Source organism: Geotrypetes seraphini, chromosome 2, assembly GCF_902459505.1.
Source record: "Geotrypetes seraphini chromosome 2, aGeoSer1.1, whole genome shotgun sequence".
Lineage (NCBI taxonomy): Eukaryota > Metazoa > Chordata > Amphibia > Gymnophiona > Dermophiidae > Geotrypetes > Geotrypetes seraphini.
The window spans coordinates 118178071-118193534 of NC_047085.1; the positions used below are offsets into that span (position 1 = coordinate 118178071).

The following is a 15464-nucleotide window of genomic DNA, read 5'->3' on the forward strand; positions in this document are numbered from 1 at the left end:
ATCTCTTGCTCGATGATTTTGCTAACTGTTGTGAGCGTGTGTTGGATCCTTAGCGAGCGTGTGTTGAATCCTTAGCGAGCGTGTGTTGGATCCTCTGTTCATTGGGAGTGCCTGTAACGGTTTACAGGCTTGTGGCAGTATCCCGAGCTACTGGCGGCTGGTCTCATCAAGGGGATGAGCGGTGGGCCGGTTGGGAGCCGTGCCTGGTTGGTCGGATGGCCCTGGACAATGGGGCATGTGGGGACATGCCACCCCTCGGACCCTTGCTTAGATGGCAGAGTCAGGGGCCATTTACATCTGAGTCAGTAGCTCGGGATCTGGGTCACAATGGTGATACCATTGTGCGGGTTTAATGGATAAACTGTTATTTAATGTTGTTTGTAATGTTATTTATAATATGTAAAATGTTATTCAAATATGTTAATTTTCAATAAACAGTGCTGCGGCCAGGTTTCTTCACGCAGGTTTACGTGTCTTCTTGGGGTTTGGTTAAGGGTTTGATGGGCAGGAAGATGTTAGCATTAAGAAAGCGGGCCACTCCAGCTTCCGCTGTTAATGCAGAGACTAAAAGAGTGAAACTTTTTGCAGCTCTTAAAGTTAGACTTGTAGCCTAGGGGTTAGGGCAGCTGGGTTTGGGGAAAGCACACTTTTCTCCCCAGCATTGAAAACCTTATGTTTTACTAACAGCGGAAGCTGGAGAGGCCCGCTTCCCTGATGCCTACCCATCCTTACCTTCAAATCCCAATCCAACCCCCCCCAAAAAGACGCGTACACCTGAGTGGAGAAACCTGGCCGCAGCCCTGTTTATTGTAAAATAAACATATTTAAATAACATTTACATATAGTAAACAACATATACAAACAGCATTAAATAACAGTTTATCTGATTAAACCCACACAATGGTATCACCATTGTGACCCTGATCCCGAGCTACCAACTTAAATGAAAATGGCCCCCGACCCTGCCGTCTAAGCAAGGGTCCGAGGGGTGGCATGACCCCACATGCCCCCTTGTCCAGGGTCATCAGACCCACCAGGCACGGCTCCCAGCCGGCCCACCACTCATCCCATGATGAGAACAGCCGCCAGTAGCTCGGGATACCACCTTAGGCCTGAAACTCGTTACAGGCCCCCCCCAACAATGAACAGAGCTGCGGCTAGAGGTCCAACACGCGTTCACAACAAGAAGCAAAATAATCGAGCAAGAGATCCCACCCGATGTCCGACAAATGTACCTGATCCCTGTAGAACAACCCTGAACAAGATACATCAACCCAAGCATGCCTGATCTGCACCCCGCCCCGAGCTTCCACCCACCTCCCAATTTGTCGATTCACTTTGATAAGCCCCCCTGGTCCATCTACGAGACACCAACCACTTCGGTTGTGGAATGATGTCGGACCAAACGAGCCGAGCACCAGGAAACCAACCCTGAATCACCCCAAGATCTCCTATGACCATATCAATTAAAAATTTTCCAATAAGTGAATCAACATCGTTGTCCCCAAGGTGAAAAAGTAAAAGATCCGGACGCCGGGCACGACAACGAAGATTGTCCAGAAGAGGGAGCAGCTGGTGCCAACGCATACCTCGCTGCCCCCACCAAGAGACATAGACTCCACGTAGACGAAGGCCCAAGTGCTGACCACATGGTAGGACCACAGCACGCTCCCCAGCTCAATGGACGAAGGAGTGCCCGATGATCCAAACCGACAGGACACGTCGAGCGGCACCTGTAAAGCAAAGCCCAGCAGTCAAGCCAACGTCCATCGACACCCTAAAAGTTAGTAACAGGAGGCCATGCAGGGAACCCACCCAACTGACCCCAAAAGCAAACAGCCCCTCCCCCAAACTGGCCACTCCCCCAAGCTTCCCTGGACCCCCCTACTGGCTTAGGAGTACCCTTACCCACTCGACTGACCAGACGAAGAACTCCCCCGCCCGGCTCCCGACGAACGGATGTAGCCACAATAGGCCTCCAAGGACCAACGACTCAACTGTCGAATAACCTCCGCAGGCATCCCCGCCTCGAAGGCACTGGTAGCAGCCCCTATGCGAAAGGAGTGCGTGCCAAAGCGCATCGGCTCAACGCCGCAACGACCCAGTGCCCGACGCAAAACTGCCAGAAATTGGAAACGAGTAAGGCGAGTGCCGTCGGCATGTATCAACAACGCCAAGTCCGAAGCAGGTCGGACCGCCATATAGGCAGCCAGAGATTGGACGGGGCACAAAGTACAGCCCTCCACTCGGTGCAATACTATCGTGCGCCCCCTGCCCAGCTGATCCGACTTAGACCGGGCAATGAATAACCGCACTGTATCCCCAGCCACGAGCACCTGACTATGCATGCCCCGTAAGTCGGATGGGTGAACAAGCAACTCACCCACTCGTAAAGCCCCAAAGAACGCCAAGGGAAAAAGCCTCCCTAAATAAACAAGCTTCAAAGCCCGAATGCGCAATCCCAGGCAAAACCCCTAAGATGCGAGATAACAATGCATGCGTGATAGGCAACCGGGAATCCGGCAACCGCGGAGCCACCCCATCCCAGGCCGCCAGCATCCTGCGCAGCAAAAATCCCGTCACTGGGCAGTACCACCCGAAGGCCCTACAAAAGAAAGCAAAGCCTGCCAGATAACCCGCCGCTGCACTACGGGAACAGCCCGCAGTCAGGGAATCAGCTAAGAAGTCCGCTAACAAGATCTCAGTGACAGGGCCAGGGACCCAACCCCGCGGACGCAGAAAGTTGAACACTGTGACAAAACCTCGATTGTACCGAGTCCAAGTAGCAGGAACTACGGACTGCTGCAACAGGCCCCAGATCCGCTCACCACCAGGTTCCACAAGCGCTCTGGCATCGGCGACCCGTCCGTCTTCGCTGTCGGCGCCAGCTGCCAGTACTTCAAAAATTGAAATCGAGAAAGGGCATCAGCAAGCCTGTTCTGTACCCCGGGGACGTGGCGAGCCCGAATGTATAAATTAAGATGCAAACAGCGCAAGACAAGTTCCCGCATCACCACGTTCACCTTCAAACACTTTGCAGCCTGCCTGTTCACCACCTCCACCACCCCCATGTTGTCACACCAGAAAATAACACGCCGATTCCGTAACTTCTCCGGCCACAACTCACACGCCACCAGCAAGGGGAAAAGTTCCAGCAAGGTCACATTGCGAGTAATACCTGCCTGACGCCAACCCTCAGGCCACGCTGCCACGCACCAGTCCCCCTGACAATAAAGACCAAAACCCGCACCACCAGCAGCATCCGATTGCAGCTCGAGATCCACGGTAGAGACGTCAGGAAGCTGAATCGGGAGCGACCCGTTAAACTGGGATAAGAATAAAGACCACATATGCAAATCTGCTCGAATCCCTGCTGTAATCCGTACGAAGTGTCTACAATCACGTATACCCGACGTTGCAACTGCCAGACGACGAGACAGGCAAAGTTAAGGGACCCCAACAAAGATTGAACCACCCTCAGAGCAGGTTTACGGGTGTCCCGAACAAGCGAAATCAAAGCTAATAACTGTCGCACTTTACCCGACGGGAGCCGAGTCACCATAGCCACCGAGTCAATCTCGATCCCCAAGAAAGTGAGACAAGTAGTAGGCCCTTCAGATTTATCAGCAGACAACGGCACCCCAAATTCAGCAGCCATGGCTTTGAAAGTAGATTTCAACAGACTACAATCACCAGAACCCGCCCCACCAACGAAAAGAAAATCATCCAGATAGTGAACCACCGACACCCTCCCCGCTCGACGAATGCAGAAAGGAGCTGAACAACTCAAAAATGCGCAAGAGACGGAACAACCCATCGACAAACAGCACCCTCGAACCGAAACCCCAGCAGAGGATACGAAGACGGATGAACCGGCAATAACCTAAAGGCCGACTCGATATCCACTTTAGCCAGCAAAGGTGTAAGGCACTGTCGAAGGAGGCATAGCGGACAGAGCAAAGATCTCAAGGAATACCATCATTCACCGAGCGCCCAACGGGCCTGGACAAATTATGGATCAGGCGATATTTGCCTGGCTCTTTCTTAGGGATAATCGCCAGAAGGGACAATATCATCACAGGGAACGGGCGCTCCTGAAAGGGCCCCGCAATTCGCGCCCGATCAAGTTCTTCACACAACTTACGTCGCACCTCCACCCGCAACTGAGACACCGAAGAAGCGTTGGACACCTGCACATTAGCCAAAGGAAGTGAATATGGAATAACAAAACCCTCACTAAATCCCCGGACAAGCGTCGCAGCGGCCCGCACGTCACTGTAGAGGTCCAACTAAGGCCTCATGGCACCCACCCGGACCGGGGTGGGCAACCCCTGCACCCCGACCTCACTTAGCCAGGGTGGGAGGTGGCCCAGCTCCCTTCTTGGGGCACTTGAGCGCTGAATGCCCTTGCCCGCACAAGGAGCAGGCGTGACGGAAATGACAGTCCGTAAAGGAACAGGAAGATTTATTGAACTGCCAGCAAAGGCCAGGACCCCCCCCAGCCCCCGGGCCCCCAATGGGACGAAAGGAGCGAACCCCCCCAGAGACTTGGGACCCCGGCTTCCCTGACGCACTCAATCCTGACCCCGCAGGTTTCGACATGTGAGTGAGCCACAGATTGATGTCCTGCATACCCCAGGACATGTGCCAGTTTTCCTCCATCTTGTCGTGGAACGCTTCATCGTAGTTGAGCCACGACTGAACCGCGGATAAGCATCAAGAATGGAATCAGCATAGGCCAGCAAAAGGCCGTAGTTCTGAGGGCGCTCCCGCCCCCAGACACTTGCCAACCTCAAAAATACACGTGTCCAATTCACGACATTGCGCGACATCAAGCCCACCTTTTGCTTTCCCCCTCCTTCTTACTCTTCTTCTTCCGCCCACGCACTCTGCCCTCCAGAAGCCGAAAAACGTCAACACACGTACGCTTCCGGATCTTACGACGGAAAGACCGCGGAACCTTCTCCCACAGTTCCGACAGCGCTACGAGAGCCGTAGCCCCCTGACTATCCCCCTCCTGTGCTGGCTTCTCACCCGACCCCCGCCGAGGTGACCCTGCCGAGGAAGACGACGTCGAAGAGGAAGAGGAGGTTAAAGAAGAAGAAGAGGACGAAGAAGAAGCCCTACTCCTACGGCCCATCCTACCCTTCTTCTTCTCTTTCCGCTTCCCTCCCTTGTCCCCAACCCCAGCCTCGAATGCCATGTTACCCGTGTTCCTGACTCCTCCAGGTCCGCATCCTGCACCTGCCGCTCCAGGAGTGGCGCCCTCCGAAGAAACCACCATAACAGGGCTCTGGCTCGCCTACACTGGCTCCTCAACTCCGGTCCGCGGGGCTTCCATCCGACCTCCTGTCGAAACTCCGGCAGAACAAGGCTCCATGAAGCGCTCAAGTCCAGCGGCGGGATCCTGGGGGAAAAAATCCAGACAGGGGCCAGCAACCTGCACAGTATGAGGAGAAGTTAACCCTGGGGGCCAAGCCCCCACCAGCTGATCTCCCCCCCTTCCAACCTCCGAGTCCCGCCCCCAAAAGAGGCGCCAGGGCCCCAAGACGGTGATGGAACCGCTCCAGGGAACGGAGGAGGACCCATAGCCCAGGGGCCGGATCCCCAAGGAAAACCCCAAGGCCCAAACGCCCACAGTGGCCACCAAGAGGTCGCCGGTGACCCACGACCCAACCCGGACGTGGAGGGAAGCACGGGGGTATCCACCACAACCTCACCCCTCACCCCAGAGGAATACGCCGGTCCACCCTGCTGGCCAGGCCCGAACCCAGCCCAGACCCCCCTTGAACTACCCGGAGCTGCTACAGGCACTTCAATAGAAGGCACACTCCCAGCAGCAGAAGCCCTCCCAGCTACATCAGGAGCAGCTGCTCCACAGGCTCCACAGGCACACAGCCTGCTCGAGGAACGTCTCTACCCCTCCCACGGCCTCCCTGCAGCCTGCTTCTGCCCCTGCGGGCCGACCCTGCACAGCCACAAGCAGACAGCACCTCCCCCCTACCTCCAGCGCTATCGCCGTTCGAGCAGCAGAACGCGAGCGCCGAGGAGGTAAAGATCGCCCCCCCCCCCAGCAGAGGCACTCACCGGCTCCCGGTCCTCTTCATCCAGCGAGTCTCCGGCTAACAGGGACAGCTCCGCGGGATCAGCAGCATCGGAGGTGGGTGCACACGCCATCCTCCCGACCCGACACTTGCTGCCGACACCCTCCGCCGTCCGGTCGCCCAAAAACGAAACCGGCCACGTGGCAGACCGCAGGAATCCGCGAACAGCCGACCCCGACAAAAGCAGCCTCGGAGGACCCAAAACCGTTACGGTCCTCCGAGAGCCCTGCTTATATAACCCCTCCTCACCCTACCCTGTGGCCCCGACTCGATCCTTTAGGAGGTCCCTCCCATGGCAGGAAAGACCTCCTCCCTTCAATTTAGCTTCCCTGCCTGCCTAACCCCCCCTTCCTAATTTTTTCCTGACGGACGGCTCCGCAGGCCTCCCAGCTCCGCGTTAGAGCCGCCCGTCGAGACAAGCTCTCGGGCTTTTTAATCACGGATCCTTCCTTTTATTCCCTTCCCAGCATTAGGGTCCGTCAAAGCCAAGCTGTAATGGAGGTCCGTGGGAGTTAATGGGCCATAAGATATGCAGAGACTAAAAGATTGAAAATTTTTTGCAACTGCTAAAGCTAGGCTTCTAGCCTAGGAGTTAGGACAGCTGACTGGGACCCTGATGAGCTGGGTTCAAGACCGGGGAAAGTACACTTTTCTCCCCAGCATTGAAAAACTTATGTTTACATCACGTATTCTCCCTTTTATTCCCTTCCCAGCATTAGTCAAAGCCAAGCTGTAATGGAGGTCCGTGGGAGTTAAAGGGCCATAAGATATGCAGAGACTGAAATTATTTTGCAACTACTAAAGCTAGACTTCTAGCCTAGGGGTTAGGGCAGCTGACTGGGACCCTGATGAGCTGGGTTCAAGACCGGTAAAAGTACACTCTTCTCCCCAGCATTGAAAAACTTATGTTTACATCACGGATCCTCCCTTTTATTCACTTCCCAGCATTAGGGTCCGTCAAAGCCAAGCTGTAATGGAGGTCCATGGGAGTTAAAGGGCCATAAGATATGCAGAGACTAAAAGATTGAAATTTTTTTGCAACTGCTAAAGCTAGGCTTCTAGCCTAGGGGTTAGGACAGCTGACTGGGACCCTGATGAGCTGGGTTCAAGACCGGGAAAAGTACACTTTTCTCCCCAGCATTGAAAAACTTATGTTTACATCATGGATCCTCCCTTTTATTCCCTTCCCAGCATTAGGGTCTGTCAAAGCCAAGCTGTAATGGAGGTCCGTGGGAGTTAAAGGGCCATAACCAATGCAGAGACTAAAAGATTGAAAATTTTTGCAACTGCTAAAGCTAGGCTTCTAGCCTAGGAGTTAGGGCAGCTGACTGGGACCCTGATGAGCTGGGTTCAAGACTGGGGAAAGTACACTTTTCTCCCCAGCATTGAAAATATGTTTTACATCACGGATCCTCCCTTTTATTCCCTTCCCAGCATTAGGGTCCGTCAAAGCTAAGCTGTAATGGAGGTCCTTGGGAGTTAAAGGGCCATAACCAATGCAGAGACTAAAAGAGTGAAAATTTTTTGCATCTGCTAAAGCTAGGCTTCTAGCCTAGGGGTTAGGGCAGCTGCCTGGCACCCTGATGGGCTGGGTTAAAGACTGGGTGAAAACACACTTTTCTGCAATTTTATTGAGAATAGGTAAAAGAATAAGAAATGAGTGGGCTTCTGGTTTTGGTTTTGCTTAGACAAATTAGCAAATGGATCCTGACAGGTGGCAGGAGTGAGAGACTGATAACCTCTACAGAATGTATAAGTTATAAAACGTACAATTTTATGAGCTAAGAACAGAGGTTAGTGCAGCTGTTTATGAGACTAATGATAAAGGTTCAAGTCCAGGATGAGGGGAGAAATATTAACCTCCCTTGCCGGCATCTCAGTAGCAGCTATAGTGGTGGAAAAGGTGGCCATGAAATTTGAAACCGCAGTTGTCAACGAATGACGGAAGAATTTTTAAGGCCGTGCGGTTTAGATCCGTAAGGTCCGCGAGGTCCGCGTTTTACCCCTTCCCCGCTGTAACATCAATCGACGTCTCCTTGTTGGTTTTGAAGCACATAACGCATGTGCTAGCTCTTTAGGACTTCACTGCGTAGATATGGGGCGGGGTTTAATCACAGACGTCATTGGCGGGCTCCGAATGAGCCTACCGCAAAACATTGTTGTAGTAAAAAAATGCAGTATAAGAACTATAGTTTTTACCAACCTCTTTTTTCTTAAGTGCTGTTGCAAGCTGTTTAAGCTGTGGCCGTAGCTTTTTGAAAACTTTGTTGGAGAGGTTTAAGGAGAAATAGCATCGGAGGTTTGTGAGCGAGCTGTGGAATTCTTCGAGTTCGTCCTTTTTTTACAGATCGATCTCGAAGTTTATTGCGCGCTTCTAAACAGTTTAACATTTCTTTCAGGAAAAGAACTGTTAAATTGCTAGAAGGCACAACAGTTAACAGCAGTTGAATGCGCTGGGATCACATGATTGAGACATTTAAATATATCACGGGTCGTATCGAGGTGGAAGAGGATATCTTTCGTCTTATGGGACCTTCGTCCACCAGAGGGCATCCGCTGAAAATCAGGGGAGGGAAATTTCATGGTGACTCCAGAAAGTATTTCTTCACTGAGAGGGTGGTCGATCATTGGAATGAACTCCCACGGCAGGTGATTGAGGCCAACAGCGTGGCAGATTTCAAAAATAAATGGGATATTCATGTGGGATCTCTGATGAGGTAAGGGCAGGAGGTTGGGGGAAGGGTCACTGGAGTGGGCAGACTTGATGGGCTTTGGCCCTTTTCTGCCGTCATTTTTCTATGTTTCTATGTTTCTATGTTATATACAGCCTACGAATCCCAGGAGGCTGTGCGGCGCTTTCTGCTGTGAAGCACGAAACAACCTAAAGCGACCCCTGTGACATCAGATGCACGCGACAATCTAGCAGGAAGGAATGGGGGGGAGGGATAGCTGGCCCTTAAAAGTTATTTATTTTTTAAGTTGGCACTGATATACGAAATGTACAATGCATAAGGAGAGCACGGGATTAATCTGCTATTTTCTCACCATGCACATTACAAATCCAAGATTTACTCCCACGCTCGCTATGCGCATTCCAAAAAAATAAAAAAAAATATTTCTAACAGTTATGTACATGAAAGTTTACATATATTTAAAGTTTAGATATATTTTGGATTTTTTGTGGGGTAGATATATATTTTTAATGGGGTTCTTAACATGCACACAGCAGTTGATAGGCAGGAATAGTCGGTGAGGATGTAAAGCGACTGGTCCTCAGCAGTTGAAACTTTTTGTAACGGAAAGGCCAGTCGGTTTGGACGAAATGGTTTCATGAATCGATGCCTTGAGAAATTTACATGCCTTTTTACTCATTTGCATGCGCAGATCGGACAGAGTGCGGATGGGGTCAGGAGGAAGGTTAGTGAATCGAGCCGTAGTAGGAAAGTGAGCGCAAACCGATCGGTACACGATCGGTTTGCTTAGTGAATCTAGCCCTAAGTTATCTGGATAGCAGTGATATTCAGTGCTACTATCCACATAACAGCAAGTTTTTTTTGGTCCTGAGTGCCGGGTTTTGAAAAGCTGTCAGGAGCCCCGGACATGTCCAGGGAAATCTGGACTTCTGGTAACCCTAGTGGTTTGTGTACCCCATTGGTGAGGGGTACATGGTGCCGCACAGGTCTCCCACCCTCCTTCCTCCACCCCCCACTGTGGAGCAATTGTTGTTGCCGCTGCCATCATCTTGCCTTCTGCGTTGGGGAGCAGGCTGTGCTCCCGCGGTCCCTGCATCTCCCTCCCGTCTCTCTCCTGCTTTAAAGGGTCAGCGGCAGTGATTCCTACATGCTGCCCGCCGCTGACCTTGAATATTCTCATCTGCCATGTCCCATCCTCTATCACAACTTCCTGTTTCTACACAGGCAGGACGTGTCAGAGGAGAGGTTTTCGGGTCCATGGCAGGCAGCTTGTAGGAATTGATGCCGCTCAGGGGCAGCAAAGCGCCTTTTTGTTTGGGGGTGCCTAATTGTAGGCAGTTTAAAGAATCTGGGCCTATGTGAGTATCTCCACAACTTAGGTGTGCTCTATAACACTTATATGCACTCTTAAGTTAATATTCTATAAAGGAAAGTAGATGCTTCTGTTCCTTTATAGAATAGGTATATGCTACAATAGATGCCTTCTGGGCACCTAATTTTAGGTGCTCAATTATAGAATTACCTCTACCATCACCACTACATGTCTAAACTAAAAATATTCACCTGCAATTTCTCTGCAATCAGTCTATGAAACTACAGATTTATGGAAACATAACTTACTGTTCCTGCTTTCTTGTGTGGGTTTTGTTTTTGGAAGCACTCGCTTTGAGATTCCTGGCAATATAGCCGGAAGACGGTTCTGTTCAGAATCATAATTTCTTGGCTTAAAAGGTTCCCTTCCAGCTGCAACTATTGCTCCGGAACTCAGGAGGAGAGCCTGGGTATTGAGAAGCTAATACACAAAAAGGACAAAAAAATCAAGGTCATCCATTGAAATAAACAAGTAGATAACACGAGCCCAATATTCAAAATCAATTAAACCACCAAGAGAGGCTCCTGGCTGTTTACATTGCCTGTCTGAGGCCAACTGGGCATTTTCAACAGCACTTAACTGGATAGTGCTACTGAAAATTCTTGTTTAGCATCTAGACAGAAACCAGCTATTTTGGAGATGTTCCAGGGTGGTGTTGACACTTAGGGGGAAATTCTACAAATGGCACCTAAACTTAGGCGCCCTACTGACGCCTAAGTTAATTAACAAACACCATTTAAAATGGAAAAAAACCCCATAAAAGTTAAAGCGCCTACTGGTGGCTAAATAAAAGGTGCCAGAGTTGCACCTATGTAGATGCTTTGCGGCGCTTGATGCCACTATGGGCGTGATTAATACCAGAAGTGGCGTTAAGTGCCTTAAAGTAACTACAGAGGTGCAATTCACAACAAGGATTGGTGCCGAAAATATAGGCCTGGAAAACCCTGGCCTACAATTCCGGCACCTTTCTTTCCTAGAGATGCGATTCTATATAGAGCGCCGGCGCATGACTGGCACGCGATCGGCAGCCACTTTTTAGGCAGTCACCAATATCAGCGCTGTATAGAGAATCCAGGCCTTAACCACTTAAGTGCTAGTTTTCAGCACTGAAGCGACTAGGATAACTACATAAAATAGACTGTATAAAATACAGTCCTATCTTTAGGTTGATTTTCATAGCTGGTTAAGTACCAAATATTGCACTTAATCAGCTATGTTTTCACCAGTTCCATACACCTGGAAATTCAGTGCCAAAACCTGGACATGGCCCAGCATTTAATTTCCAGGTATAACATTGGCAGTAGTCAACAAAAAGCTGATCAGCACCAGCTGAATATCAGACTCCATTTATTTTTCTTGTATGGTAAGTGTTGGCAAAATATTATTCCAGTATGGTAATGTGAAGTATTGTATAGCTCATACTTAGGTTATCACAAAGCACCAGGCCTGCAGTGAGAGGCTGGTCTAATCCTGCTTTTATTCTTCTGATGTGGATAGACCATAAATCAGGGTGCCTACCAACACCTAAATTGAGGCGCTTGTTATAGAATTTCCCTGTAAGGGCCTGATTTTAAAAACAGTGCCAAAAACAGTAGGCACCTACAGAAATGGCACCTGCTGCATGTCATTCAAAGTTAGGCGCTTTCTATAGAATCCTAATAATAACTTTATTTTTATATACCGCCATACCACAAACAGTTCTAAGCGGTTTACAGGAGAAGAGACTGTATACAGACAGCAAAATTACAGAGAACTTTCGAAATTACATTGGCATGTTAAGTTTAGTAAAGTTTATCTGGAAATGTTTTGGAAGTACATCAAGGCTGAAGTGTGGCTCAGAGAAATTTGTCAAAGAGATAAGTTTTGATTGACTTCCTAAATGTTTGGTATGAAAGTGTGTTTGAGATGAAGTTGGTTAAACATTTGTTCCATTTGCCTGCTTGGAATGATAATGTTCTATCAAGGTATCTCTTGTAGATATAGCCTTTTAGGGATGGAAAAGCGAACAAGTAGGTACTGTAGGTATTAGTTGTGCCTGGGAATTCGAATTGGTGAGACAGATAGGTTGGGCTTACAAGGTCTGATTTCTTGAGGCCATAAATGAGATGGACTGCAGCATTTTGGACGATTCTCAGTTGTTTGATGGTTTTCGTGAGAGATCCCAAGTATATAATATTGCTGTAGTCTAAGGTACTTAAGATCAGGGATTGAACCAGCAGTCGAAAGGAGAAGAAATCAAAGTAATGTTTAATGGTACGAAGTTTCCATAAAGTGAGAAAGCATTTTTTGACTTGAGCGTTAGTGTGATCTTCAAACGTCAGGCTTGTGGCACCTAACTTGAGATAAGCATCAGTAGACATCTCTAACTTAAGCACTGGTATATTAGGCCAGTGTTTTCTTGGTTTAAATACCAGCACCTAACTCATTCCAGGCTCAGACTCTGCCCCTAAACACATCTACATTTCAGGTAGACACCTTGGGGTAGACATCCCAAAATTAATTTTTAAAATTGTTTTTAATGGCGCTGTTCAATTAACGGCGCTGATTGAACCAATTAAAAAATTAAGATAGGCACCTGATTTATATGCTATTGTGCTGAGCCATTGCCAGGCTGCCCAAAGCTTTGTGCATCCAGGCCTCAGTTTGTTAAATGTTAAAAAGCCCACAGGTAAAAAATGGGCATCTTAACATTTAGAGCATGCTAAAGCTTTGATAACATTGGACTTTAGTACCGTCTTTGAAAGCTTATTGTTGAGAATGAATGCTATTTTTCCTGTGTGATTCATGACCAGGGTAGCAGATCCAATGCTCGTTTGATTGAAAATGACTGTATCCTGTCCATTTGAGTTCACTGATCCCTATCAAATCAATTTAGGTTTTTTTTCCTTTTGATCTTTAACAATTTCCAATTTTTCATGATTCATGCTTCAGCTCTCTCCAAGTTGGTATCCCAAGTCCTCAAAATCTCTTCATATCTGGCTTCCCTAGTCCTCTAAATATTCTTCATACTTCGACCTCTAACCCTTTATTGTAGTTCCTTCCTATTTCATCTCCTGTAAACCGCGCCGAGCTCCACGAACTTGGAGAAGATGCAGTATACAAACCTAAGGATTAGATTACTAGATTAGATTAGATACATTCCATTTTCGTATGTTAAGAATATCTTTACAGCTAGTATTCTATAAGGACATTTGGGTCTCCAGGTGTCATAACAGAATATGCTCCCATTGTGCATTATAGGGACACCTAATTGTTAAAGAATTGCCTCCTCTGTGCACTGTTGAAATATCTGTGAAACAGGTATAAATCCCAATATGTGAGGTGTCTCACACATGTCTATTACTTATGTGAAATAGGGGATACACATGTAGATTTTAGTCACAATGAGTGATATCCAAACCATGCCCTCTTTCAATCTACAGATAGGGCAGACATACATGTGAAAAAAATGACTTTCTAAAATCAGGTTTTACATAAGTGTGTGTGATATGCAAATACATGTGGTCAGTATTTACACATGCATAACAGAATTAGGCTTTCTAAAATAAGGACCTTAACTATTATTGAATCTTACCTTTCTGCCATCTGTGGTATATAAATTGACAATTGGATACTCCATAATTTCAGTCATGTAATCCAGAAAAGCATTGAAGTTCTGCATAGTTTTCATGTTCAAAACCACAGTATGTTTTATGCCAACATCTCCATTTTTGAAAACAACCATTTTTTTAGAAACTCTTCTTGCTACAGTGCTTCCCTGAGGAAAAGGACTGACTTCATTCCGTTTGATTAATGGCACTGTACGACGATGACGAACACTCGGAGGTCTGCTGCTCTTCCACATTAATGGCTTTTTCCTAGCCAGCTCAATGTTAATGGGCCTAATCTTCCTTTGCTGAGAACAAATGTAGGATCTGCCATCTTCGAGTTCATTCAGATTGGTAATGTGATGTACCCCTCTTGGTGTAGTTATATTCCTTACCCCAAAAGGCAATGGTACTTTCTTTGACAAGCTGTCTAGCAATGCGTCAAATGTTTTAAAGGAACGATTCGTGACCACCATCTTGACCCCATGAAAGCGCGGGTCACCACTTTTGTAGAAAGAGATCCGCTTAGCTGCAACACGTTCTGTTAGATTGGAGGGGTGTGATGATGGAAAACGGTAACTCCCTGAGAAGTTTGGCTGAGCCATAGAGAAATCTGATGAAGTAGTTTCACTCATTTTTACTGTCCTCTAGAAAAAAAAGAAGATAGAAATATCAAAAGATTTCCTTCAGCCAAAGGCAAATCCTATTTGGTTTCTAGAAAATCATAAAAAGACATTTTATAACAAATACCAATAAAAGCATATCTTGCCAGAAAGGAATAATGGACAGAGAGAGAGAGAAGAAATGTCAAAAGGACAGGAAACCCTGGAAAGAGAGAGACCCCCCCTCCCCCCGCAAAGAAAAAGTGAAGAGACACTGGAATCAAAACAAAGCTCAGACAATAAAGGTAGAAAAAAAAGGTTTTTTGCTTTCTGAATGTATTAATTGTAAAATGTCAGCTTTGGGAAATGTGCAACTCTGATATCTTGCATTTCAGTTTCTATTTCTTTTATTATGACAGCTTTTCTATATAGGTCTGGAATGTGTTTGCTTTTTTCAGGATTTTTTTAAATTGGAGCTTGAAAAGGGGTCCCCCCAGGTCCCCTCTACCTTGGTGTAAAAGGGGCCCATCTTATTTTTTTTCTATCCTGGCCCATTCAGTCCTACATAAAAACATAAGAATTGCCGCTGCTGAGTCAGACCAGTGGTCCGTCGTGCCCAGCAGTCTGCTCATGCAGCAGCCCCCAGGTCAAAGACCACTTCTCTAAATCAGTGGTTCCCAACCCTATCCTGGAGGACCACCAGGCCAATCGGGTTTTCAGGCTAGCCCTAATGAATATGCATGAGAGAGATTTGCATATAATGGAAGTGACAGGCATGCAAAATCTGCTCCATGCATATTCATTAGAGTTATCCTGAAAACCCGATTGGCCTGGTGGTCCTCCAGGACAGGGTTAAGAACCACTGCTCTAATTGAATCCAGCCTCACCTGCGTACATTCCAGTTTAGCAGGAACTTGTCCAACTTTGTCTTGAATCCCTGGAGGGTGTTTTCCCCTATAACAGACTCCGGAAGAGCGTTCCAGTTTTCTTCCACTCTCTGGGTGAAGAAGAACTTCCTTACGTTTGTACGGAATCTATCCCCTTTCAACTTTAGAGAGTGCCCTCTCGTTCTCTCTATCTTGGAGAGAGTGAACAACCTGTCTTTA

General features: G+C 48.0%; 1 protein-coding gene across 2 annotated transcripts in view; it reads right to left on the bottom strand.

Moving 5' to 3' along the window:
- Positions 1–15464, bottom strand: part of RP1 (RP1 axonemal microtubule associated) — a 627806-nt gene that overhangs the window by 513132 nt on the left and 99210 nt on the right. For both annotated transcript variants that reach the window (XM_033933654.1, XM_033933653.1), the window contains exons 2-3: positions 13744–14403; positions 10418–10589 (exon numbers count right to left, since the gene is read on the bottom strand). In XM_033933654.1, coding sequence (XP_033789545.1) covers positions 10418–10589; positions 13744–14391 — 820 coding nt within the window. In that variant the 5' untranslated portion in view covers positions 14392–14403. The remainder of the gene's footprint in view (positions 1–10417; positions 10590–13743; positions 14404–15464) is intronic.